We start from the raw sequence: 27,687 nt of genomic DNA, 5'->3' as shown, positions 1-27,687 counted from the left end.
TTTATTATACAATTCTTTTTTTTTTTTTTTTTCTGAGATGGAGTTTCGCTCTTGTTGCCCAGGTCAGAGTACAACGGCGCCAGCTCGGCTCACCACAACCTCCGCCTCCCGGGTTCAAGCAATTCTCCTGCCTCAGCCTCCCAAGTAGCTAGGATTACAGGCATGTGCCACCACCCCAGCTACTTTTGTATTTTTAGTAGAGACGGGGTTTCTCCATGTTAGTCAGGCTGGTCTTGAACTGACCTCAGGTGATCCGCCTGCCTCGGCCTCCCAAAGTGCTGGGATTACAGGCATGAGCCACAGTGCCCAGCTATATTATACAATTCTAATTATTTCCTTAGGAAAAATTCCTGAAAGTAGGATCTAATGAGATAAAGATTTTTAAGGAATTTGATGCACATTGTTAAATTGCCCTTCAGTAATGTTGTTGACCACATTATATTTGGGCTAAAATTATTTTTTAATGCTATTACGATAAGATGTTATATGCATCAAGTGGAGAAGCACAGACTTTGAAGACAAGGTTGCTTTTTAATTCAAACTTTAACATTTATCATATAACCTTAAGTAACTCTGCAAACCCCAGATTTCCCACATATAATATAGAATTTGACTACTTACCTTATGGGTTGTGAAGTTTAAGAGATATGTGTAAGATAGATAACTGTCATCACATGTATTAGGCACCCAAATGGACAACATTATGACTTTGTTAAGTATACAAAGTCATATTAAAGTTACTAAATTTCCTCTAATCCAATGGTTTTAATTGTAAGAATTACTATTATTTTATGAACTACTAAGAACAAACGTTGTCAATTAAACTCTAATATACTATCTATTATAAATAACATATTGATTGAGAAGTTAAAATGTAAGAAGATGTGTATCTGAGAATTGAAATACTGTGTACAAAAGAGAAACACATTTTTAATTGTCCAAAATTCAGCTGCTATATACAATTTTAAAAGCCTACCAAATGTCAGCACCTATATTACAGTGTTTATTGTTAGACATTACTTTTGCCAATCCAGTGTCAATAAAAACCTTTAAACTTACCCTAAGCAAAATTCTGAATAAGTCAATGGCCAAAGAGAAAACATATATGGAGCTATGAATAGACGTTGCTTCTATCATCCAGTACACTTTAATCATCTGAATAGAATCACAGAATGATAGTTTCACAGCTAAAGGGGTTCTTAAAGATTACTTCATTTAACATACATGGAAAATAAGATTGAGAGAGGCTAAATAGCTAGTTAACATGTCATTACTAATTTATTGGGAGAGCCAAAACAAGAATCCAGGCTTACTGATTCCCAGTCCAGGGTATTTTAACATTTTAAATATCAATCAATTTCTAGTTTTAACTAAACATATTTGCCTTAAAAATCTGGTTTTTAAGAAAAATTTGGCCAGGTGCGGTGGCTCACGTCTGTAATCCCAGCACTTTGGGAGAGTGAAGCAGGAGGATTACCTGAGGTCAGGAGTTCGAGACCAGCCTAGCCAACGTGGTGAAATCCCATCTCTACTAAAAATACAAAAATTAACTGGGCATGGTGGTACACACCTGTAGTCTCAGCTACTCGGGAGGTTGAGGCAGGAGAATCACTTGAACCCAGGAGGCGAAGGTTGTAGTGAGGTAAGATCACACCACTGCACTCTAGCCTGGGTGACAGGGCAAGACTCCATCGCCCCGCAAAAAAACAAAATAAAAATCTGTATTGAATATTACAAGTTAGGGTCATCAAGTTCTTGTAATTGTCATTCACTAGATGTTTATTGATTATCTACTATGTGTGGACATTATGCTGTCCTGAAAGCTTTCAGAGAGATTTAGCTACTTAGGACTTTTGATTTGAGGTTTATGATTAGGAGAACAGGGGCTTGCTTTGACAGCTAGTATACTTCTTTAATTCTAATATGTAAATTCTTTTTCGACACCTCTGAAACCTTATAAATGGCAGAATCTTACACTCTCTGTCATTCAGGTGGCAGTCAAGACATGGTTGTCTATCTATATATATATTGTTTGATATTTCTGTTGGCATGATGACAATTCCTTGATGTTTCAGTCAACACCACTTGAGGACTATGTGAGAAAGAAACACAACTCCAGATTACTGTCTAAAAATCTTCTATTGAGACCTTCTGGTAAAGCCAAGACAGTGCTATTATAAATGAGTATACTGACCTGGAAGAAAATCCCAGAGACAGTTGTGGAGAAATGCTATGAATTCAGAGGTTCAGGCCGGACATGGTGGCTCACACCTGTAATCTCAGCACTTTGGGAGGCCGAGGTGGGTGGATCACCTGAGGTCAGGAGTTTGAGACCAGTCTGACCAACATGGAGAAACCCCGTCTCTACTAAAAATACGAAAGTAGCCGGGTGTGGTGGCGCATGCCTGTAATCCCAGCTTCTCGGGAGGCTGAGGCAGGAGAATTGCTTGAACCTGGGAGGCAGAGGTTGCGGTGAGCCAAGATGGTGCCATTGCACTCCAGCTTGGGCAACAAGAGCAAAACTCTGTTTCAAAAAAAAAAAAAAATCAGAGGTTCTCCAATTTTTTGGTCTCAAAATCCCCATATATTCTTAAAAATTACTGAGGATCCCAAAAAACTCTTGCTTATATAGATTATATCTATTGACATTTGTCATTTTTGATATTAAAACTGATACAATTTTAAAATACTTTTTTCATTTAGAAGTAGCCACAGTTAACTCATTAGATGTTAACACATTTTAATAGAAAATAATTACTTAAAAAACAAAAATTGAGAAGGATGGCATTATTTTACATATTTTATAAATCTCAATATAAAAGCAGCTGAATTCCTATATCTACTTTTATATTCGATCTGTTGAGATATCACAAATCATGTAACTTTCAGAAAATGCCATTATACTCTTGTGAGAGAATGAGTGTCATGAAGGCAAATAATGCCCTAGTATTATTATGAAAATAGCTTTAACTTCGGGTGTTCTCTGAGAGGGACTCAGAGAACTTCAGAGGCCCCCAAATCTGGCTTTGAGAACCATGTACTGTAACAATGCTTTTGATAGCACAGACGATAACTGTGCAGAAAAAAAAAAAAAAAAAAAGGAATACCAACAACTCTAAATCAAAAAGTGATTCAGAAGAGTTGGATTCTAAATGTGAAAAACTTTTAGGAATACCTTAATCAATTTATTTTGCCTAAAATTTCCTCCTTATGTATACGTAAGAGTGTTAATATGATCAAATTATGCCTAAATAAGTCTAAAAGAGCTCTTTCAATAGATATAAAAATTCTGAGTGATAGGAAAACCACGTATCATAATTTTATTGACAATGTTGTTCTTTTTTGCCGTAGTACATAAAATAATAGTATATCTTATAACTGACTGTACCAGAGATACAAGTAAAAACAGTAAATTATTAATATCATCAGTAAGAGAAAGGTTAAAACTGTACAATATTCCCTTCATGAGGAGAAATTTGGATGCTGCTGGGATATTTAACCACAAATAATGATGGGACTAAATAAACCAATTAAAATATCTAAGGAAAATGCTTAAAATGGGAAATATTTAATTTGGCATTATATATTTTTATAATGATGTTCTTATTAAATGGAATATTGAAACAACTTTGACTTATTTTATAGTAGAATATTGTTTTTATAAGTAATATTTTTATTTGAAAAGTTGACATTCTTTATCCTTCAACTTTTTTTTCATAGTCTTATTACACAATATCCTTCAATGTTGAAATTGGGATTTGTAGGCTTAAAATATTATATCATAAATCTTAAATATAAAGTAGGTATATTTCAGGTTTTTCTTTTCTTGAGACAGGGACTCGCTATGTTACCCAGGCTGGTTTCAAACTCCTAGGCCAAAGCAATCCTCTTTCCTCAGCCTCCCAAATAGTGGGGACTTTGGCGCACACTACTGGATGCCTCAGGAATTTTTACAATAGACATTACACTTCACCTTTAATCATTTGCAACATCTATGAATGCAAAAAGAAACAAAAACAGAGAATAATTACTAAATATAGTATTCAGCATTCTAATTCACTTACCTGGACTATTTTTGATGAATGATCTGCATGATTTAAAGTGGTTCTATCAGCATCTGGATCAGACTCCGTCTGCCTCAGGGAAGCATGTTTTTTCTTTGCAAGGTCTAGATCTCTACTATATGAGTATCCAAGTTTAGAAGTAGGAGATAAACTCGTTTTTTTGATAGGCGATTCTGGATCTGATCTGCATTCTAAGGATCTGGAATTCTCTAATTTTTCTTTCTCCAAGTTACTACTGATGTCTAGAGTTTGAAGCTTTTGTTCATCTGTCTCCTCACAAATAAAGGGTGGAGACATATCCTTCTTCTTATCACTAACATATAAGTCACTCAATTCTAAAGTCTCAGCTTTCAATAGTCTCTTTTTGCCTAACAAAACCTGTGCTTGGGTTGAATCTGTATTGGAACATATTCCAGGGTCATCAGATCCTGAAGTCCTTCCAGAGCTCTGCTGAGACTTCTGGGGTTCTGTGTCACTTTTAGTCCTGCGACAATAAGGGGAGGCTGTGCTTGGACTAAGGTGATCATCAGGAGTTTGACGCTCACTTTCTGACTCTCCAACCCCACTATCATTAACGAATACAGAGTCATCCTGTGATAAGAAGTCTACTGCTCCGCTGATGGGCTGTTGTAGTTCAGGCTCCCGCTTCAGATCACTAAGCTCTGCATAGAATTTTTCTTGATCAACAGAACTGTTTGTATCTGTTTCGTAGTTTCCAACTTTATATGTGCTTTTACTGCTGTTTTCCTCTATCTGAACAACATTTAGCTCTTGGCCACTGAAATGTGCCCTTATTTGATAGAGATAAGTCATAACAGTCAGTTTATCAGGAATTGCTAATAATACCATATCAGAAGGTTCCAATAATCGGGAAATTCCTATGCTGGCAAATCCATCGTATGCCTTCAAAGGAAGGAAAAACAAAAGATATGTTGAACAGTTCACATAATTCATACATTTTAAAAAGAGCACATTTTTAATTGTTGTTGTTGCTGTTATTGGAGGGTATATGTTATCGACATTATGTCACATGAAAATAACAAATTTCCAAAAGTCAGACATGTGTAAAAGTAGGGGGAGAGGCAAGAGAAAAAAGTGTAATAAATAAGAATTAAAATATTTTTTCCAATAAAGGAAATAAGCAAAAATGAGAGTTAAATTTTTTAAAACTCTGAGAATGGACTTTTAAGATAAGGAACTAAAGTATAAAGAAACATTAGACTAATCCATATTGAGCTTTATCATTTCTATCAACCTCTCTTTTCCACGGTCATGTAATTGCAGTGATTTGTGAAGAAAAGCACAGCTAGATAAGTCAAAAGAACTAACTACTAGATTACCTGATATAAAATACAAATAAATGCAATTTAAGTGTAGAAACAGAAACATTTTTTAAATGCTCAATTAAGACTGATTTTCATAATGAAAAGAGTGACTTCATTTTAATTCATTCGTTTTGGAAAGAATGAAATGTTCTGAGTACTACAACCTAGTTGAGAATGTAAGGCTGCATTGTATTATTTTTGTTAGCCTTTAAATGACTATGGCACATCAGGTTTTTCTAGTTTTGAATAATCAAAGCTGTTTCTCAATTTACAATTAATTATTACTATCCTGAACTAACCCTTGAAAACAGCATTGTGTTGCTAGGAAGCATTAAAAGTATGGCTAAAGGTTTAGATATACTCTCAGAGAAAGAAAGAACCCTCTAGATATATTCTTGCTCTGAGACGTAAAATGTTTACTCTTTTTAGGAACCTAGGATCATAATTCAAATTTTTTCTTAAAAGACATGTAGGAAACTATGTAACAATTCAGAAGGAATCAGTCTTCTGCACTTACTTGTTAAAGTACATTTCTACGTTTGAATTTAATCTTTGTCTCATATTCTTGTAGTTTAACAAACATTAAGGAACAAGTAAGAAAGAAAATGAAAAATAAATTGTGATATTAAAACCTCTTCAATTTTCACAGCACTAGGCTTCATAATATAGGTACCTCAAAATATTTACTAGAGAGAATGACTCAGTTGGTGTGCATGTATAGGCTTGTTTGTTATTTTACAAGTTTTAGGAAAATTGAAGTCATTTTCCTTTTCATGTGTCTTGACAACTTGACTGACAGGCATCAATAGCAGGCCATCAGGGAAAGCACCACAGGCAGTATTCTAAACATTCCCAAATTATCTAAAAACACTGACATATTGGTTAAGATCAGATGTCACAGGAAAATGCCTTTTTTTATTCAGCACTTTTTACAGACCCGGGGAAATGATTAGCTTCCTTGTGGGGAAACTCCTGCTGGTGTTTTGCTTCAGGTAGCATTTCATTTTATATACACTAATTACACTAAAAAAAAAAATTAAAAACAAACTAGGTTTCTTGTAAGCAAGGTTTACGCTTTATAAAGGACTTTTCCCAAAGCTTAATCTCTTCTGCCCTGGTCAACTACCTACTGTTTTTTACCTGTTTGTGTGGGGTGAAAAAAGAGGTCTTCCTAAGAAAATTATCTTATTCATTCCTACATGTTATTAAATTGGTAAGGAGGAGTTACTGCCAGTTATGTTATGCATCTGTATGAAATTTAAGACACAGGCATTGTTTTCCTATGGTGCTTTAAGTTCATTCAGGGGCACATGGGGTTATTGGGAAGAACTGTGTGAAGCTAGAAGTAATTTGCAGGTAGCAACTCAATGTAGCTATCAGGTAAGAAGCAGCAAATGATGAAAGGAAAGACGATGTAAAAACAATTATTTATTCAATAATACAATGAATAGAATCATCAAAGATAAAGCCTTTCAAAAGCCATGATTGTCTGTACTGGAAGATCTAACTGAAAAAAATTTTTAATGGGATGGTCTTCCGTATGGAGTAATATGTAAATCCAAAGTATGCTTACCATTATTAAGTTAATGAAAAGCTAATGTAAAGAAGTGTGACTTAAGCCTTAATGAGATTCCCCATATTCTTCACACATTTATAACGAGGTAGAATCAATAATATTTTCTTTTCAAAATTTTGAACAGTAAGGTGAAACATCCACTTTAAAAAATGGTTTATTTTATAATGCTCATGTCTGTATTTAAATTGGCTTAGCATTTTGTTCAAATGTAAGAAAATGGAGGTAAAGTACTGCCATACCCAAAGATATAATTTAATTGTAATTAATGAAAAAGAAGCACTTCACTTTAATAGACACAGGCTCTCCAAAATTATACAAGAAATAATTCATGAGAACAATTTACTTTGTAACATGCCCATCTGAAGGGTGATTTCTACAAGAAAACTATACTGATTTTTAAAGATTATCTTTTTTTGGTGGCATATTTCAATAGAAACTGCCAGGTTTTTATTGCTCTACGGCCAGCATTATGCATTTGCAAAAAAACAAGCATTTTTGATTGTTTGTTTGTTTTTGGACACAGGGTCTTGCTCTGTCAACCAGGCTGGAGAGCAGTGGCGTGATCCTAGCTCACTGCAGCCTTGGGCTCCTGGGCTCCAGCGATTCTCCCACCTCATCCTCCCAAGTAGCTGGGACTACAGGTGCCTGCCACCATGCTGAGCTAACATTTTCATTTTTTGTAGAGATGGGGTCTTGCTACATTCCCCAGGCTGAAGAAACAAAACCTTTTTGATGGCAATACACATTTTTGGTTTTAGAGAGTAATACAAGTGAAAAATTGTTTTGATTTAAAGACTTGTTAACTGAACTTCTATCAAAGTTCTAAGACTTTGTATCACCAGTCATTTTAATTATTTAATTTAAAGTATGTTAAGAACTTTAGACCAGAGGCTATTAACCACTGTGTCTCATGAACCCTTTTGGCAATGGGTCCCTTCTCAGAATAATGTTTTACATGGATAAAACATATAGAATTACAAAAGAAACCAATTATACTGAAAAATACACCTATGAAAGTATTACTTAAAATGAATTTGGGAAGTAGTAATATATGTGCTTTTTATGACTGCACTAATTAATCTGAAGACGTTATAAGCTTAAAAGGTATTTGCAGATATCTGCAGCAACAACTATAGCATGACATGAAAATATCGAAAATATCTGTGATTTCTAAAGGTGACAAAGTTTCAGCCATGGCTAACACTATGGTGGTTTATTGCCTAAATTCATAGTTAAAGGAAATGCTAAATTTCAGTTGAGGAATTATGAAAGTAAAATGTATTTTTTCCCTCAACCATGTTCAAGAAAGAACACCCTGATTTCTACCCACAGATCACAGGTTAAGAACTCCTGTTCTAAGACAATAATAAATTTCATTAATTTTTCAGTTGAAGAATTCAATTCAGTAGAAAAAAACATTCAGTGCCCTACTGTGTGCTGAGTTAGGTGCTTCCCTCCTTGCACACAGAACACACATACTGTGTGCTGGGGTAAACAGATAAGTCAGCCTGTGGCCACAGTTAGCTGGTCCAGGGCTCCAGCAACTCAGCCTTACACAGATGCCCTGAAGGCTGAAAGGATCGATATCCCCTTGCCCTATACCAGTTGGGAAGCTCTGATCTCAATACATTGATTAATTATATGGGAAAATATAGTCATGTGTTGCTTAACAATGGGGATATGTGCTGAGAAATACACTGTCAGGCGATTTTGTTGTTGTGTAAACAGCACAGTGGGTGCTTACACAAACCTAGATGGTACAGCCTACTACATACCTAGGCTATGCAATATAGCTTATTGCTCCTAAGCTACAAAACTGCAAAGCATATTCCTATACTGAATAGTGTAGGTAACTGTAACACAATGGTAAGTATTTGTTCATCTGAACATAGAAAAGGTACAGTAAAAACAAAGTATTATAATCTTACAGTACATCACCATCTACGTGGTCTGTTTTTGACCAAAACGTTGTTACGCAGCGCATAATTGTATATGGTTTACCAGAAAATGAAAAGAACCAAGGTTTATATCTTTTTGCTTCTCAGAACCTAAGTATTCTCTCTTGCTTACCCATTAGGCTCTTCTTCTCATCCCCAACCAACATATTTTTCTAAACTTACATAACAGCTATGGCACAACAGTTTTGGGTGCATTTTTAAAAAGCCAAATCTTAGAATAAAAGCACTATGCTTTAACAAATATTCAACAGTTAAAAAGATAATTTGCATATTATAATATGATGCCAACCTGGCACTTACAGTCTTTAAAAGTTCATGATAAACCAGAGTAAACCATGTATCCTAATGTACTGCAGTAAGCAGACAACACTCTGTGAGTTGTAGTTATGACCTCGTAAAACTGCCTCACTTTCTCCAAATTAATAAAGACTTTCAGAGAAGCCAAAATGGAAACTACGTATTTTTCTTGCGCATCAATTCTTACCTTTTTGTTGTTCTCTTTAATATCTTGAGGATTCAGAGACTTGTAGTCACTGAGGGAGAAAATAGCACAGTGGGTATATATAGTATTTGATAAAAACAGCTGATCTTAAAACAAACTGAATCTAAAAATTTGACATTCAATAATACTAAAGAGTAACTAGCAATTTCACAGCAATTCAATCAACAAAACTAATAGTGTGGAAAATTAAGGAAATAAATAAATAAATGAATAAAAATAGTGATTACACGTTTCACTGCCTGAAGCTTTCCATCTAAAAGAGAGGTTAAGGCAGGGGACCAAAGACTAGCCTTGACAACCAAATTTACCATGAGGTAATCCCTTGTTGTCAATATAAAGAATTACCGGCTTATTTATCTCATCTCATTTTAACACTAACACAATTTTCATAATAATTTGAAGTCAGTTCTTTGAGATTAAGGAGAAAAACCATTTTCTTTTTTTTTTTTTTTTTTTGAGACAGAGTTTTGCTCTTGTTGCCCAGGCTGGAGTGCAATGGCATGATCTTGGCTCACCGAAACCTCCGCCTCCCGGGTTCAAGAGATTCTCCTGCCTCAGCCTCCCGAGTAGCTGGGATTACAGGCATGCACCACCACACCTGGCTAATTTTGTATTTTTAGTAGAGACAGGGTTTCTCCATGTCAGTCAGGCTGGTCTCGAACTCCTGACCTCAGGTGATCCCCCCGCCTTGGCCTCTCAAAGTGCTGATATTACAGGTATGAGCCACCACGCCCAGCCACCATTTTCTTTAAAAAGAGAAAAGATTGTTTTTAGGTATGAAAAAGGAAAAGCTTTCTGACATACATCTCTCAAAAGCAAGAGGTGGGGGTAATAAAATAAATACAAATTATTTCAGGACATGTGCTAAGAAATTATTTTATGTTCTTTTAAAAAATGTCTATTATGTACAAAATATTCATAGGGAATGGAAAATGTTTCTACTTACATTAAATCTGGTCTAAAGTGGTGTAATATTGCACAAAAAGATAAACCATTTCTCCACGATGTAGTAAAATTGGTGATTTTTACTCCTCGATAGTTCTTTGTAACTTCTTTACACCATACAAGCAAAGACTGACTAGCATTTGGCTTTCGCCCCAAAACAGGACTTGGTATAGGGCTTGGCTAAAAAAAAATGAAAAGAGGAAGACATTAAAAGAATTTAATGGAAGATGAAAATCAACATTAATTGACCTAATCAGATCATTTGAACACTTTGATGTCAGTTTAGATCCTTCACAACTGTAAATTCACGACAACTGCAACCTCCAAGAGGGAGACATAAATCTTAAATTATCTCCAGTTTTAGCCCTTGGCATTTGCCTGACAAGGATGTAGATATGCAAGATTTTAAACTTATACATAAGAACAGGCCAGGAGCTTTACTGATGGAAACATCATGTTAAAGTTTTGAAATATTTAAGGCTAAATACCTTTGTAACTCGCACACCCTCAAAATTTCCCCCAAATGCAATCATGTACAAATATGGTTCCTTTTTGACTAGGTTAAAAATAATGTATTTCAAGGTCCAAATGTAACACAAATTTCTAGTAGTGGAGAGATTAAAATTATCATTAGTTTTAAAAATACATTACTCATATATGCATTTTAAGTAAACAGCACAATGATAACCATATTCAAACATGCTTCTTATATAAATTTAATGATGGCAAAACAGTTTTAGAGTTATTAGCAACAGGTGTTGGTGGCAACAGCACACAACAGTATGTATTTTGGATATGCTCAAAATATTTTCTAATTATCACTGAGAGCTACTTTTGAATACTAGGTGAGTTAGTAGTGTGTGTGTTTTAAATCATAAGTATATACTTTTACCCTTGTTCATATACTTAAAACATCAATAATAACAACAAACTTAAGACTATATAATAACAATTTTATTTTAAACTTTTATTATTATTAAAACCATGTCATTTTCTTTTACTGAATAACAACTGCATTTTGTGATGGTAACCTTATAGGCTAGTACAATTGGAAACTACAAAGAAAACTGTTAAATGTTTCTGGACTTTAAATCTTGCTATTAATTAGAAGTGCTAGCTATTATAAGAAAACTTACATATTAAATAGAGGTCCTCTAAAGTAAAATGAAAAGAGAACAAGTATTTACTCCTAATATCATTTAAGTTTAAAAAGCAAAGCATTCTTACTACACTGCTTACTTAAGAAAGATCAATGATGCCCCCACTTGACAAAAGCATGTTAGTACCAAACAATTAAAATCATCAACCCCACATAATTATGATTTATGCATTCACTGCTTCTGTGAGAAGACTACTATGAAACACCACTACAATAACTTCCCATTTTTTATTAACTGTCAGATTAACAAAATATTATGTAAACAACCATAAATCTAGCAAAGTACTGTTCCTTAAATGATCATCTCTACGAAGTCAACGCTGAAAAGCTCACAGGTCATAAAAATCAACAGTTTGGATCAATTCTACTTAATATAATGAAGTAGATAAAAACAGAATCCCAATATACTAAATTTACTTTAGAAAATAATAGCTAACTAGCAATCTAACATGTGTAAAAGTGAACTATTAAATATCTTTTCATGTAAGGATCCACTGACTTTCAAATCCCTCTAGTCATTTAACCTGGAAGTAAAGTGAAGAGTGTTTTATGGATGAGTTAGGGGATCACTGAACTAGGTAGGCATAAACATTTTTTTTTCTTACACTTTCCATTGTTTAAAGAATTGTCTTTATTAAATTGTTTTTCTATATCAAATTATATTATTAAGGTATTGATTCACTCCAAGCATGGGTAATACATACATGGGCCAGATAATCTGTAACTATCATTACACTGATTCATTTCAATTATCAGTAGCATGTCCATAGGTAATGTATAAATGACATTATCACTATATTATGATCTAGAATAGCTTTCTGTATGTAAGAAATAAAGAAAACATATTACATCATTATGATTATGACTATCTCTGTTTCTAAGAAGGCTCAATATGAAAAGGCTAGAAGAACTAAACCAAAATTTAAATTGGTTCTAATACAAAAGCCTTGTATTAAGGGATGCTTATTGTACTTCCAACAAAAAGAAGTCATACGCAATTGAAGAAACTTTGATGAAATTACAACAAGCCCTATAAATGGTCATGGTGGTTTACAGAGAAAGAAAATCATAGAGCCATTGTTAAATGAAATCATCTACTCCAGAACTGATCTTTTACCTAATATTTTACAGAAAGCCATAAAGGAATTAACAATTAAATCATTTTGAAACCTTCAGTACATAATTGGATGAAACTGTTTCTTGTTACAGCTGGCTCTTGATTTTACAGTAGATGTGGCAGGTTACTTGACTTGTCTGTATCTCAGTTTCCTCATCTGTAAAGTGCAGATTATAGTGGTACATATCTCATAGGGTTTAGTAACAAGATCTGCCTCACTCTCCCCATGTCCATTTCCTCTCTGATCTTAACTACTGCTCTCTCCCTTAAACACTCTGAACCATATTGACCTCTTAAAAAGAAAAAAACAACTGATAATTTATTAAAATAGCTGACCTAAGCATCTGCAATGGTGACTTCAACCTCAACTCTTGGCTCAGTACGGATCAAAGAAATCTATTTAACAATCTCAGAAGGACTGTGCAAGTCAACAAACTGTTTGCGCATGCTCTTCTGGGAGTGATTCCATGTCTTAGAACCTTTACCACAGCTGTTTTTCTTGTAGTGATTCTCAAAGTCTTGGTAGGCATCCCAACTGGTCCTTTCACTTTGAGATTCTTTTCCTTTGTGCCTCTGATCAAGTCAGCACACATGTTCTTCAGGGATTTTTATACTGCAGCTGGTTAGGGGAATTCTAATTCAGTGAATCACCACCTTTGGTTCCACCAGTATTTAAACTTATGGCTGTAAAACAGTTTCCTAACCTACGTGTTCCTTGGAGAGAGCAAACAGCCATGAGTCAGGAATAGGAGCCAATGGACTGTAGCTCCATCATGCCTGAAACCATATCTTCCTCAAAATGGAATCATATTAATCTCTTTGTTGTTCCTTGGATATCGCAGACATGTTTCTACCTTGGGGCCTTTGCACAGATTGCTCCATTTGCCTGGTACTCTCTCAGATATCTGCATGGTTAACTCCAATGCAATCTTCTCCATTAGGCCTATTCTGACCATCCTACTTAATAATGCAATCTGGTCAGGCATGGTGGTTCACACCTGTAATCCCAGCACTTTGGGAGGCCAAGGTGGGCAGATCATTTGGTCAGGAGTTCAAGACCGGCCTGGCCAGCATGGTGAAACCCTGTCTGTACTAAAAATACAAAAAATTAGCTGGGCATGGTGGCACGTGTCTGTAGTCCCAGCTCCTAGGGAGGCTGAGGCAGAAGAACTGCTTGAACCAGCAGGCAGAGGTTGCAGTGAGCCGAGATCGTGCCACTGTACTCCAGTCTGGGAGACAGAGTAAGACTCCATCTCAAAAAAAAAGAAAAGAAAAAAAGCAATCCACCTCCATCACCCAGTCCCAGTTCAGCACTCCTGAATCCACTTACCCTGCTCTATTTTTTCCACGGACTTATCATCTTCTTAGAGTCCATATACTTTATTTATTATGCTTACTGGTTATTATCTGTCTGCTCTCACTAAATAAGATGTCCACGAGAGCAAAAACGTTAGTTTGTTTTATTTATTAACCTAAATCAAATGCCCAGAACAGTGCCTGGTAGAGCATAGGTACTCAGTAAATACTGTTATATGAAAAAAATGCATGTAAAACACTTAGAACAATGTATGGCAAACAGTACCATTCAGTTAATATGAACTGCAATTATTACCACCACCAATGCATTATCAGCAGGAATTTCTATTTTTTGAGGCTCTTCTAGAAATTTCAAAGGCCATGAATTTCTTCAAGATCATAAAAAGTTTTTTCCTTTTCTTCTTTCTTTCTTTCCCCCCCCCCCAACAAAGCTTTAACTAGAAAATAATCTTGACACCTAGATATTCTATGTGGAAAATATGGCACTTGCAATGCTTGGCAATGTATCTATTTCTATAGGGTGGGTGAAAAAAGAAGCTCTAAATGACTTTGTAATTTGTTGCTTTCCAAAGAAAGAAAGACACAAAAATCTGTCCATAAAAGGTAGAAATACACTTGCAAATATAACGAATTTTAATGCATTATTTCTGTTTAATATAGATTACATGTTAAAGGTAATAAAGCTACCCAGTTATTCTTCCTAATAATGGCAATAGCTTTCTTTCAGAAAACCTAGTCAAATACCTTGCAAATTTTCTTAAATTTTAATAAGAAATGTCAGTTCTATTTTTTCTGCTCTATCCCTCTAACTATAGTTTCCTTCTCTTTTGCTGTCTGCCCTTCTTCCATGGATACAGCCACATATTCCTCTAGGCATTGCTCTAAATAGTTTTCTACCACACTTTGAGCTGATTCATTCCCAGGATTCCAACTATTACTTCCATGCAGATGATTCCCAAATATTTATAGTTCAAACTATCTCAAGTTGACATTTCCAGTTGGCTGTCCTTTCTATCATACAAAATTTAAACTCAGTATGTTCAAAACTATAATTGTGATCTTTCTTTACAACCTGCTCATTTTCACTGTGTTTGCAAATGATACAGCTATTGTCCCAATTGTTTAGATTTTTAATGTCAGAATCACCTTTCAATTCTTCCTTCATGTATCATCTCTTACCAGGTAATTTACAGGCAGTTTTGCTCATATTTTGTAAGGTTTTTATAATCTATCTCCTTTTGCCTATTGCAAAATCTTCCTAATAGGTCTTCCTTCTTCCAAATCCCCCCTGTAACCAAGTCATATCATTGCATTGGTCTTCTTAAAGCACAGCTTAAAGTCTCTAATGGCTCTCAAGAACATACAAAATGATGTCAAAATACTTCTAAGCATTGAATCCCAAATCTTTCTCAATGTATTTACTCTCTAGCATTACTCACCATCCTTTACAATCCCTATGCTTCCCTGCCTAAACTCCAGGTCTCCCATCTCCACCAATCTTGGATCATACACATCATCACCTCCACATGAAATATCTTCTGTCCCAAGCACAACTGCTGCAATTCCACTCTATCTTCAAACCTTCAAGATTTAGTTCAAATGTCATCTCTTACACGAAATCTCCTCCCAATTCCCATTCAGTAGGAAGCCTTTTTCAGTGTTCCTTTGATTCTTTGTGTTCTTCCTGTAGCACTTAATAGATTTTCATTTTATTGTAATATATTCAGTTCTTCTCTCTACAAAAAGGCTTATTAATTTTTCATCAATTCATAAACTATATACTGAGCACCTATTATGTCCCACAAAGTTAAGACCTTTACACAGATAAGCTAATTTAATCCTCACAACTCCTTTGAGATAGCTACTCTTACTTCCAATTTACAGTTGGAGAAAGTGAGGTTACTCAGGAAGCAGAGGAGTTCCTATACCAAGGAGTTCCCACTCCAAAGCCTGTGCTTTTAAACAACATGCATTTCACATTTCAAGATAATACTGCTGTACGACTTCAGCAGAAGTTGTAAATATTTCAATACTAACAAATGTCTCAGTCAACTTCTTATCGTCTTCAGAGGTTAGATCACTGCCCTCTGTATGTTTAATTAGTTGATTCAAAAAAAGCAATTAACCCAAACAATTTCAACTTCAAGAATCTCTCTGTTAATAAACCTGTCCATTCTGTTTTATTTCAAATTACTGGCTATAACTAGAACAAGAGCTAATTAAGTCCAGTGCAATGAGACATATACTAACATTGCTTAAGTTGTAGCACATTTTTGTCTCTCAACTACTAATTCTTGGACACTTTCCTCAGTTATTGCAAATCATGGTTGAGGGAACTTTGAATATATCTAAGCATTTGGTGAACCCAAAAACTAGCAACAGTGAGAATGAGAACACTTAGATCTGTATTGGTCTTATTATATTTTTTTTCAAAGTGTTTTCATTTAAATCACTTCACTTTATTCTCACGGTAAAACTGAAGTTAGGCTTTGTTATTCTACTACTAGAAAGATTGTGCCATAATTAATTTTTTTTTTTAATCTTCTACAAAATATCAACCAACTCTCTCCAAGCCAAGACATGGAGAGACAGGAAAACTAGAGAGCAAGTGAAACTCTCTGCTGTTTTTATAATGGTAGTCTAGAAGAGTGAGTTGAGAGGTACAGTTGCACTTTTGGTGGGCTCCCAAATAGCAATATGAGCCTCATCCCCTTCCCCCAAAAGTAGAAACAGTAAAATAAAAAGGTAAAAGCAAAAAATAATAACATAGTAACTAAGCATATAATAGAGAGGATCAGCAAAGCCAAAGCTGCTGCTTTGAAAGGACTAAGTAAATTAAACCTGTAATGTGAGTGACCAAGAAAGAAAGAGTGAAGCAAATTCTTAGAAAAGTATAGCTTACTGCAATAGACACAAGAAGAAATAGAAAACCCAGAGAGTTCTGTAACTGTTAAAGAAATTGAGTTTGTAATTAAAAACCTTCCCACAAAGAATATTCCAGTTGGCTTCACTAATAAGTTTCACCAAACATTCATTCAAGGAAAAAGTATCTCAAACATTACACAAATTATAGAAAACTGGAAAAATGAGATTACTCTCTATCTCATTTCATGGGCCTTTATACCAAAACTCAAAAGGCAAAGGCAAAATTAAAGAAAACTCTCATGAACATAGAGGCAAAGTTTTAATGAAAATATTAGTAATTTATTAAAAAAGGATAACACATCTTGAACAAATCAGACTTATCCCAAGAGCACATACTTGGCTTAACGTCAGCATATCTATTGAGGTAACCTGACCAATTAACAGATTTGGAGGAAAGATATATAATATAATTATCTAAACAGATTCAGAAGAACATTTAATAAAATAATGTCCATTTATATTCTAACAAATAGTCTTAGCAACCTGTAATATAGAATCTTCTTTAACTCGTTAAAAAGGCCACAGCAAATATTGCAAGGGTGAAATATTTGAGATTGAGCATCTGTCACCACTTTTATTCAACATTGTCGCAGCTGGTACATTAAGGTCAGAAAAAGACATTAAGGTAAACATATTAAAAAAGAAACAAAATTGTAAAGCATTATTTACAAATAATATAATTGAGTATGTAGAACATCCACAAGAAGTTACAACTTATTAGAGTTAATAAGAGAATTTAGCAAGGTGTTGGATACAAAATCAATGTACAAAACCAACTGTATTCCTATCAACTAACAAAAACAAAAACTAAAAATTTGAAAACCATCCATAGTGGCATAAAAATGTCAAGTACTTGGCACAAATCCAAAAACAATATACATGACTGCTATAAAAAAAAAACTATCAAGATTTACTGCGAAAAAGTAAAGAAAATCTAAAGAGATGGAGATCGATCCATCTATCTATATTTTTTTGAGACAGAGTCTCGCTCTGTCGCCCAGGCTGGAGTGCACTGGCGCGATCTCAGCTAACTACAACCTCTGTCTCACGGGTTCAAGCGATTCTCCTGCCTCAGCCTCCCACGTAGCTGGGACTACAGGCGCGAGCCACCATGCCCGACTAATGTTTTGTATTTTTAGTAGACAGGGTTTCACCACATTGGCCAGGATGGTCTCCATCTCTTGACCTCGTGATCCACCTGCCTTGGCCTCCCAAAGTGCTGGGATTACAGGCGTAAGCCTCTGTGCCCGGCCAAGATGGAGATATTTATTCATGGCTTAGAAGACTCAATTTTGTATAATGATATCAATTATTTTTCCAGGGAGAAACGGCTAACCAATAGAAAAGGTTAACTAAACTCTTTCTCCATGAAGAAATGCTCTCAAGTTTACCTTCTTCTAACATGAATTCCATGGAAATATATTGGATTATGCTAAAAGTGAGAAGTCAGCTGTGTTACCAGGCAACATTATTTACTGTAAAACTGACCCCAGCTTGGTGAACTGCATCTAACTCGAAGGCCTATGAATAAACTATATATCTCTATTGAAAAACAAAGGCTGCAGCTTCCCTATGCTTAGTGTGATTCATGTAACCAAGCATGTCCCTTTGGAATCCGACAGTTGTGTGTGGGGGCTGCTACAAGATCCTGTGTTTTATAAGGTAGAGTGGTCCACACTTACCCACCTGATCTTTCACCTAAGAACTGACATGAGGAACTAAAATATGGCCTAGCATACCTGACGCTCTAATGCTAATATGCTATGTTTCCTGTCCTGAAAGTTAAGTAAATCTGGTGCTAAATTAATTGTATATATTTTCCATCAAAAAGGGGTTTGTAGCTAGAATATACAAAGAACATCCACAAATTAGTAAGAAAAGGAAAGTTAATCAATATAAAAAGGTGCAAAAATTGAATGTACACTTTATAAAAGAAGAAATCCAAATATTCAGTAAATGTGAAAACTTGCTCCATCACACCAGTATTCAGAGAATTACACAAGGTACTACTGCACACTTCTCCCCAGAAAGGCCGAAATTTTAAGAAGTCTCTTGAGATTAAATTTTAATGAAATTAAAAATACCAAGTATTGGCAAGGATGTGGAGCAAAGGGAGCTTTCCTACAGGGCTGATGAAAAAAGTTTGGCATCATCTATTATGCTAAAATTGAAAATGTGCATATCCTATGACCCAGCAATTCCTAGGTTTATATCCTATAGAAATGCATGCTTATACAGCACAGAATAGAATACATATGCAAAAATGTTCACAGCAGCACTTTAAAATTTTCCAAATCCGAAAATAATGTAAATGTTCAGCAACAATAAAATGGATTTAAACATTTTGATCTATTCAGATAGTGAAATACTAGAGACACGCACAAAAGAAATACATCCTAAAACATAATATTGAACAAAAGAAAACAGGTACAAACATGTATATATGATTCCATTTATATATATATAAAACCAGTCAAAAGTAAACTACATTGTTTAGGGGGGTCATACTTAAAACAATAAAGCCAAGAACAAACTGATTACTATCAAATCATGATACCAAAAGAATAGGAACTTTGCCAACATTTCAGAAACTAGCCCACTTTTGTGCTTCTCTCTTATCCCAATCTCTTTCCTCTTCCCTATAATTGGTGGTTATATTAACAAATGTTATTTTTCAATATTGTGTAATCAAATGTGACAACATTTGGAAGATCTGCATGAGTACGGGAATCAATGTTTTCCAAATAAATAATGCATGATGTTACGAAATCACACATCAATAAAAGATGCAGTTGAAAATGCCACATACGCCAATGTATGGTTTGATTCCACATTGAAACTAACTTAAGAAACTATCATTTGTGAGTTTTGGTGTAGTATCAAAAATTATAATCTCCAATCATTTGAGAACTATTTAAATTCTCTTTAACATTATATATTTGATAAGGTCAAATTTTCTTCACAGAGTACAACCAAAACACATTACAACATATTGAATGCAGAAAGCTGTTTTCAATTAAGCCAGATATTAGACACTGGCAAAAATGAAAAACAATGTCAGTCTTCTCAATAAACTGTTTTTGTTTTGAAAAATACAGTCGTTTTTCATGAAAATACTACATTATTTATGTTAATATGTGATATAATAGTTTAATATAACTTTAAATAAATTAATAAAATTTAAAAACTTCTCTCTTAATTTATAATACTGTAAATAGCAATAGGTATAACTCACATAAACAGAAGTTATTTGGGCTCCTCAATAACTTTTAAATTTCTTTTTATTGTAGTAAAATACACATAATATTTACCATCTTAACCTTTTTTTTTTTTTTTTTTTGAGATGGAGTCTCATTCTGTCACCCAGGTTGGAGTGCGGCGGCACGACTGGCTCACTGCAACCTCCCTTTCCTGGGTTCAAGCGATTCTCCTTCCTCAGCCTCCCACGTAGCTGGGATTACAGGCTCATGCCATCATGCCCAGCTAATTTTTGTATTCTTAGTAGAGACAGGATTCCACCACATTGCCCAGGCTGGTCTCAAACTCCTGATCTCAAGTGATCCACCCTCCTCGACCTCCCAAAGTGCTGAGATTACAGGTGTGAGCCCCATGCCCAGTCCTTAACCATTTTTAAGTATGCAGTTAATAGTGTCAGTATATTCCATTGTTTTGAAACAGATCTTCAGAACTTTCTGATTTTGTAAAACTGAAACTCTATCTCCCTTAAACAACTCTCCTTTAATCCTCCTTCTGGTCCCTAGTAACCGTCATTCTATTTTCTGTTTCTGTGAACTTGATGATTTCATATAAGTGAATTCATAAGTATTTGTCTTTTTGTGATAAATTCATTTCATTTAGCATTATGTCCTTAAGATTCATCCATGTCATAGCATGTGACAAGATTTCTGTCCTTTTCCAGGCTGAATAATATTCCACTGCAGATATATACCACGTTTTGTTTCTCCATTCATTCATCAATGGACATTTAGAATGCTTCCACCTCTTGGATTTTGTGAATACTGCTGCCATAAACATGGGTGTGCAAATATCTCTTCTAGACTGTTTTCAATTATTTTGGGTATAGAGTAGTCTTCCCTTCTCTGTGGGAATATATTCTTTTTTTTTTTTTAGATGCCGTCTTGCTCTGTCACCCAGGCTGGAGTATAGTGGCACAATCTCAGCTCACTGCAACCTCCATCTCCCGGGATCAAGCGATTCTCCTTCCTTACTCTCCCAAGTAGCTGGGATCACAGGTGCATATCACCATGCCTGGGTAATTTTTCTATTTTTAGTAGAGATGGGATTTCACCATGTTGGCCAGGCTGGTCTTGAACTCCTGACCAACTGATCCTCCCGCTCTGGTCTCCCAAAGTGCTGGGATTACAGGTGTGAGCCACTGCACCTGGCGGGAATATGTTCTAAGACCCCCAGGGGACACTTGAAACTGTGGATAGTATTGAGCTCTCTATATATCACACTTTGCTTTTTCAGTTGGATAACTGAGACGTTATCCCAACAGCCACTACTAAGTGACTAACAGGTGGCATATAAAGCATGGATAAATTGGACAAGGAGATGATTCACATCCTGCGTGGAAGAAGAGGGATGCTGTGTGATTTCATCACATCACTTAGAATGAGGCACAATTTAAAACTTATGAATTATTTCTGGAATTTTCCATTTAATATTTTTGGATAATGGTTGACTATGGGCAACTAAAACTTCAGAAAGTGAAGCCACAAATAATGGGGTGGGGGTGCTACTGTATACTCAGAAGTGAGATTGTCAAATCATATGGTAACTCTATTTTTAATTTTTTTGAGGAATCATGACACTGTTTTCCACAGCACTGTATCATTTTAAATTCACACCATCAGTGCGCAAGGGTACTAATTCTTCTACATCCTCACCAATACTTGTTATTTTCTGATTTTTCTTTAGGGATTGAGGATAGTAGCCATCCTAATGGGTGTGAGATGGTATCACATTATGGTTTTGATTCATATTTCCTAATGAGCATCTTTTCATATACTAGTTGGCTATTTGTATGTCTTCTTTGGATAAATATCTATTCAAGGCCTTTGCCTATTTTTGCAATGGGTTGTCTGGTTTTAAGAGTTTCCTAAATATTCTGGACATAAATCCCTTCTTACCAGATATGTTATTTGAAAATATTCTCCCATTTTGTAGGCAAGAAATATTTTCCCTCTGTGGATTGTGTTCTTTGAGTCACAAAAGTTTTAAATTTTCATGAAGTGTAATTTGTCTTCTTTCTTTTGTTGTCTGTGTCTTTGGTGTCTACCCAAGAACTCACTGCCAAATCCAATGTTTTATTTTTGCCCTATGTTTTATTCTTTTTTCTCCATAGTCTTGACTTGCTGAAAATCACTGACCTTATTATATGCAGAGGTTTGTTTCTGGACTCTCTATTCCATTATATTGGTCTATATGTCTGCATGCCAGTACCATACTGTCTTGATTACTGTAGCTGTGCAGTAAGTTTTAAAATCAGGAAGTGTGAGTCTTCCACCCTTGTTCTTTTCCGGGCTTGTTTTTGGCTATTCTGGGTTCTTTAAAATTCCAAATGAATATTAAGATGGATTTTTATATTTTTGCAAAAAACGTTATTGGGATTTTTATAAGAATTGCATTAAATCTTTAGATCTCTTTGGGTGGTATTGATATATTAACAATATTAAGTTTTCTAAGCCAGGAACATGGGATATCTTTTCATTTATTTCTGTCTTCTTCAATTTCTTTCAGAATTGTTTTATAGTTTTCAGTGCAAGTCTTTTACCTTTCTGGTTGAGTTAATTCCTAAGTATTTAATTCTTTTTGATGCTACTGTTTTTGCTTTTTTTGTTTTGTTTTGTCTTGAGACAGGGTCTTGCTCTGTTGCCCAGGCTGAAGTGCAGCAGCATGGTGACAACTCACTGTAGCCTTAACATTCTGGGTTCAAGCAATCCTCTCACCTCAGCCTCTCAAGTAGCTGGGACTATGAGTGCATGCCACCACACCTGGCTAATTGTTAAAATTTTTTGTAGAAATGGGGGTTTCACCATGTTTTCCAGGCTGGTCTTGAACTCCTGAGCTCAAGCAATCCTCCTGCCTTGGCCTCCCAAAGTGCTACGATTACAGGTGTTAGCTTCTGTGCCTGGCTGATGCTATTGTTAATGAAAATACTTTCTTAATTTCCTTTGTGAATTGCTCATTGTTGGTATATAGAAATACAATGGATTGGTTTTTGTATCATGCTACTTTGCTGAACTTATTAGTTACAACATTTTTTTTTTTTTTGGTAGAATCTTTAGGGTTTTCTATATACAGGATATTCTCATCTGCAAACAGAGATAATCTTATGTCTTCCTTTCTGATTTGGATACCTTTTATATCTTTTTCTTGCCTAATTGTGATGGCTAGGACTTTCAGTACTATATTGAAGACAACTGGCAAGAGTGGGCATCCTTGCCTTGTTCCTGATCATAGAAGTCTTTCACTGTTGAATACGATATTCTCTGTGGGTTTTTCATATATGACTTTTACCATGTTTAGGTAAGTTCCTTTAATTTCTAGCATGTTGAATCTTTTTTTTTTTAATCATGAAAGGGTATAGAATTCTCGCCGGGCGCGGTGGCTCAAGCCTATAATCCCAGCACTTTGGGAGGCCGAGACGGGCGGATCACGAGGTCAGGAGATCGAGACCATCCTGGCTAACACTGTGAAACCCCGTCTCTACTAAAAAATACAAAAAACTAGCCGGGCGCAGTGGCGGGCGCCTGTAGTCCCAGCTACTCGGGAGGCTGAGGCAGGAGAATGGCGTGAACTCGGGAGGCGGAGCTTGCAGTGAGCTGAGATCCGGCCACTGCACTCCAGCCTGGGCGACAGAGCCAGACTTTGTCTCAAAAAAAAAAAAAAAAAAAAGAAAGGGTATAGAATTCTCTTTTTCTGCATTGATTGAGATGATTACAGGTACTATCTCCTTCATTCTGCTAATGTGGTGTATTACACTGATTTCATATGTCTAATTATCCTTGCATTCCAGGCATAAATCCCACTTGGTTGTGGTATGTAATTCTTTTAATATGTTGCTGAATTTAGTTTGCTAGTATTATACTGAGGATTTTTTGCAAAGTTCATAGGGATATTAGTCTGCAGTTTTGTTTTCTTGTAGTGTTTGTCTGACTTTGGTATCAGGATAATGCTGGCCTCAAAGAATGAGGTAAGGAGTATTCCCTCTCCAATGTTTTGGAAATGTTCGAGAAGAATTACTGTTGGTGCTTCTTTAAATGTTTGATAGAATTCACTGGTGAAGACATTAGGTTTAGAGCTTTTCTTTGTTGGGAGATTTTTGATTACTGATTCATTCATCTTATTAATTAGAGCTCTATGCATATTTTCTATTTCCACATGGTTTCATTTTGGTATGTCTTCTGTTTCCAGGAATTTGTCTATTTCACCTAAGTTATCCAATTTGTTGGTGTACAATTACTCATAGTACTTTTTTATAATCCTTTTTGTTTCTGTGGAATAAATAGTAATGTCTCCACTTTAATTTCTAATTTTCGTAAGTTGAGTCTTTTCTCTTTTTTTATTCTTAGTCTATCTAGCTAAAGTTTGTCAATTTTGTTGATCTCTTCAAAGAATCAACATCTGGGTTCATTAATTTTCTCAATTGTTTTTCTAGTCTCCATTTTGTTTATCGCTGCTCCAATCTTTATTATTTCCTCCCTTTTTCTAGCTTTGGGTTTAGTTTGTTCTTCCAGTTCCTTAAGTTGTAACATTAGGTAGCTGAATTTGGGATCTTTCTTATTTGTATTTTTTCCCCACTGGAAAACAATATTTAGTAAGATCCCATCAGCTATACATGTTCCTGACATTAAGCCGCATCTTCCATTACAATTTGCTCTTGCCTAAGTGGTCCCATGAATGCTGTCCTCTTTGTTATAGTCTACAAGCAGCCGTTGTTAAACTTGGAGGTAGTGTTGATAAAATTAAAGACAGTCTTTTCTAGAGGCCACCAGCAAGGACTTGGAGGGTGAGTACTTACTTTTTGATTCCCACCACACAGCCTTATAAGCATAATAAAGTTACTGGTCACCTTAGGGCAGTGGACAAAGCCACCCTAGGAAAAAGATAGGCCATTGCATTAGCACAGATAAAGCATGAGGGCTGGAGACAGGTAAGAAAACAGAGTACTATCTAACATCCATGACACTTTCAGGTTCAGAGGTTGTTCTCGGCCCTCTACGCTACCCCAGCAACCTCTAACCAATGGGGCGTTCCCTTTCTTGTATTTGAATATAAGTGTTAATTGCTAAAAATTTCCCCCTAAACACTGCTTTCATTGTGTCCCAGAAGTTCTGGTATGCTGTGTTTTTATTTTCATTTTTCTCTAAGTCTCTTGTGATTTCTTCTTTGATCCACTGTTTATTTACGAGCGTGTAGTTTAAAATACACAAATCTGTGATTTTTTTTTTTTTTGTTTTCCATCTGTTACTGATTTCTAACTTCATACTGTTGTCAGAAAAGATACTTTGCGTGGTTTCCGTCTTTCAAATTTTATTGTAACTTAATTTGTGGCTTAACATATATCCAGGAAATGTCCCATGTGCATTTGGGAAAATGTGTATTCTGTTGTTGGGCAGGTTTTTGTATGTTTTTAAGATCTAGTTCATATACTGTGTTGTTCAAGTCCTCTACTTTCCTAATTTCACCTGGTTGTTCTATCCATTATTGTGAGTGGGGTATAGAAGTTTCCAACTATTATTGTACAAGTATGTGTATTTCTACTTCCAATTCTGGCCATTTTTGCTTCAGATATTTTGATGGTCAGCTATTACGTGTGCAAATACTTTTAACTGCTATATCTTCTTGAAGTATTGAACATTTTAAAATATATAATGTCCTTTGTCTCTTGTAACTTTATTTTTTAATTGACAAATAATAATTGTATATTTTCAAGGGGAACATGGTGATGTTTTGATACCTATAATGTATACTAATTAGATCAGGGTATTTCACATATCCATCATCTCAAACATTCATTATTTCTTTGTGCTGGGAACATTCAATATCCTCCCAATAATATATAGCTTTAAGTAGCTATATTATTGTTACTTATAGTCATTCTACAGTGGTATATAACACGAGAACTTAGTTATCCTATCTAGCTGTGATTCTGTATCCTTTAACAAATCTCTCCCTATGCTCCTCTCCCCACCCCCGCCCCCCGGCCTTCCCAGCCTCTAGTATCCTCTGTTCTGGTAGAAGGAGATATATTTTACTTCTATGAGATCAACTTTTTACTTTTAGCTTCCACATTTGAGTGAGAACATGCAGTGTTTCACTTTCTGTTCCTGGCTTATTTCAGATAACATAATATCATCCAATTCCATCTATATTGCCATGAATGACAGGATTTCATTCTTTTCTTTTCCAGCTAAATAGTATTCCATGACATACATATACCACATTTTCTTTAACCATTCATCTGTTTTTGGACAACTAGGTTGAATCTATATCTTGGCTAACATGAACAGTGCTGCAATAAACATGAGGGTGTAGATATCTCCAATATAATAATTTATTTCTCTGTGGATAAACACTCAGTAGTAGGACTGCTGGATCATATGGTAGTTCTATTTAATTTTTGTGAGACCTCCACAGTGTTCTCCATAGTGGCTATAGTGGCTTGCATTCCCACCAACAGTATCTAAGAATTTCCTTTTCTCTGCATCCTCTCCAGCATTTGTTATTTATTTATTTATTTATTTATTTATTTGGTCTTTTTGATAAAGCAGCCATCTTAACTGGAAAGAGATGATTATCTCTTTGTGATCTTGATTTGTATTTCCCTCATGATTAGTAATGCTGGACATGTAAAAAAATATATTTGTTGGTCATCTGTATGTCTTCTATTGAGAAATATCTGTTCAGGTCATTTGCCCATATTTGAATTTAATTGCTTTTTGGCTATTGGGATGTTTCAGTTTCTTTTATATTCTGGGTATTAAACCCCCACTGAATGACTAGTTTGTAAATATTTTCTTCCATTTCGTAGGTTGTCTTTTCACTTTGCTGTTTTCTTTGCTGTGTAGAAGCTTTTTGGTTTGATGTAATCACATTTGTTTATTTATGCTTTTGCTGACTACACATTTGAGGTCTTATTCATACAATCTTTTCCCTGTCAATGTTCTGAAGTGTTTTCACTATGTCTTCTACCAGCAATTTCAACGCTTCAGGTCTTACATTTAAGTCTTCGATCCATTTTGAGAGGTGGCAGTCTAGTTCCAGAATATTCCCTTTTTCCAGCACAATTAATTGAATAAATTATCTTTCCCCAGTGCGTGTCCTTGGTGTCTTTGTCACAAATCAGTTCACTGTGGATATGTGAATTAATTTCTGGGTTCTCTATTCTATTTCATTGGTCTATGTGTCTGTTTTTATGCTAGTACCATGCTGTTTTGGTAAAAATAGTTTTGTCATACACTTTGAGGTCTGGTAGTGTTATATGTACAGCTTTGTTATTTTTGCTCAGGATTGGTTTAGCTATTTGGGGTCTTTTGTGGGTTCATATAAATTTTGTTTCTTATTTTCTATTTCTGTGAAGAATGTAATTGGTATTTTGATAGATACTGCATTCAATCTGTAGATCGCTTTGGGCAACATGGTCATTTTAATGATATTCATCTGATCCATGAGCTTGGGATGACTTTCCATTTTTGTGTATCCTCTTCAATTTCTTTCATCAGTGTTCTGCAGTTTTCCATGTAGAGTCTTTCACCTCCTTGGTTAAATTA

General features: G+C 35.2%; 1 protein-coding gene across 15 annotated transcripts in view; it reads right to left on the bottom strand.

Moving 5' to 3' along the window:
- Positions 1-27,687, bottom strand: part of EHBP1 (EH domain binding protein 1) — a 324,971-nt gene that overhangs the window by 91,308 nt on the left and 205,976 nt on the right. For 13 of the 15 annotated variants that reach the window (XM_025353914.1, XM_025353912.1, XM_025353916.1 and 10 more), the window contains 3 exons: positions 10,372-10,550; positions 9,408-9,456; positions 4,065-4,967 (listed from right to left, as the gene is read on the bottom strand). In XM_025353914.1, the coding sequence (XP_025209699.1) occupies positions 4,065-4,967; positions 9,408-9,456; positions 10,372-10,550 (1,131 nt within the window). The remainder of the gene's footprint in view (positions 1-4,064; positions 4,968-9,407; positions 9,457-10,371; positions 10,551-27,687) is intronic. The other 2 variants (XM_025353925.1, XM_025353926.1) reach the window with 1 other exon arrangement.

The sequence above is a fragment of the Theropithecus gelada genome, chromosome 13, assembly GCF_003255815.1.
Source record: "Theropithecus gelada isolate Dixy chromosome 13, Tgel_1.0, whole genome shotgun sequence".
NCBI classification, from domain to species: Eukaryota; Metazoa; Chordata; class Mammalia; order Primates; family Cercopithecidae; genus Theropithecus; species Theropithecus gelada.
The sequence above is the reverse complement of the archived record's forward strand: the minus strand, read 5'-3'. Positions and strand labels throughout refer to the sequence as shown.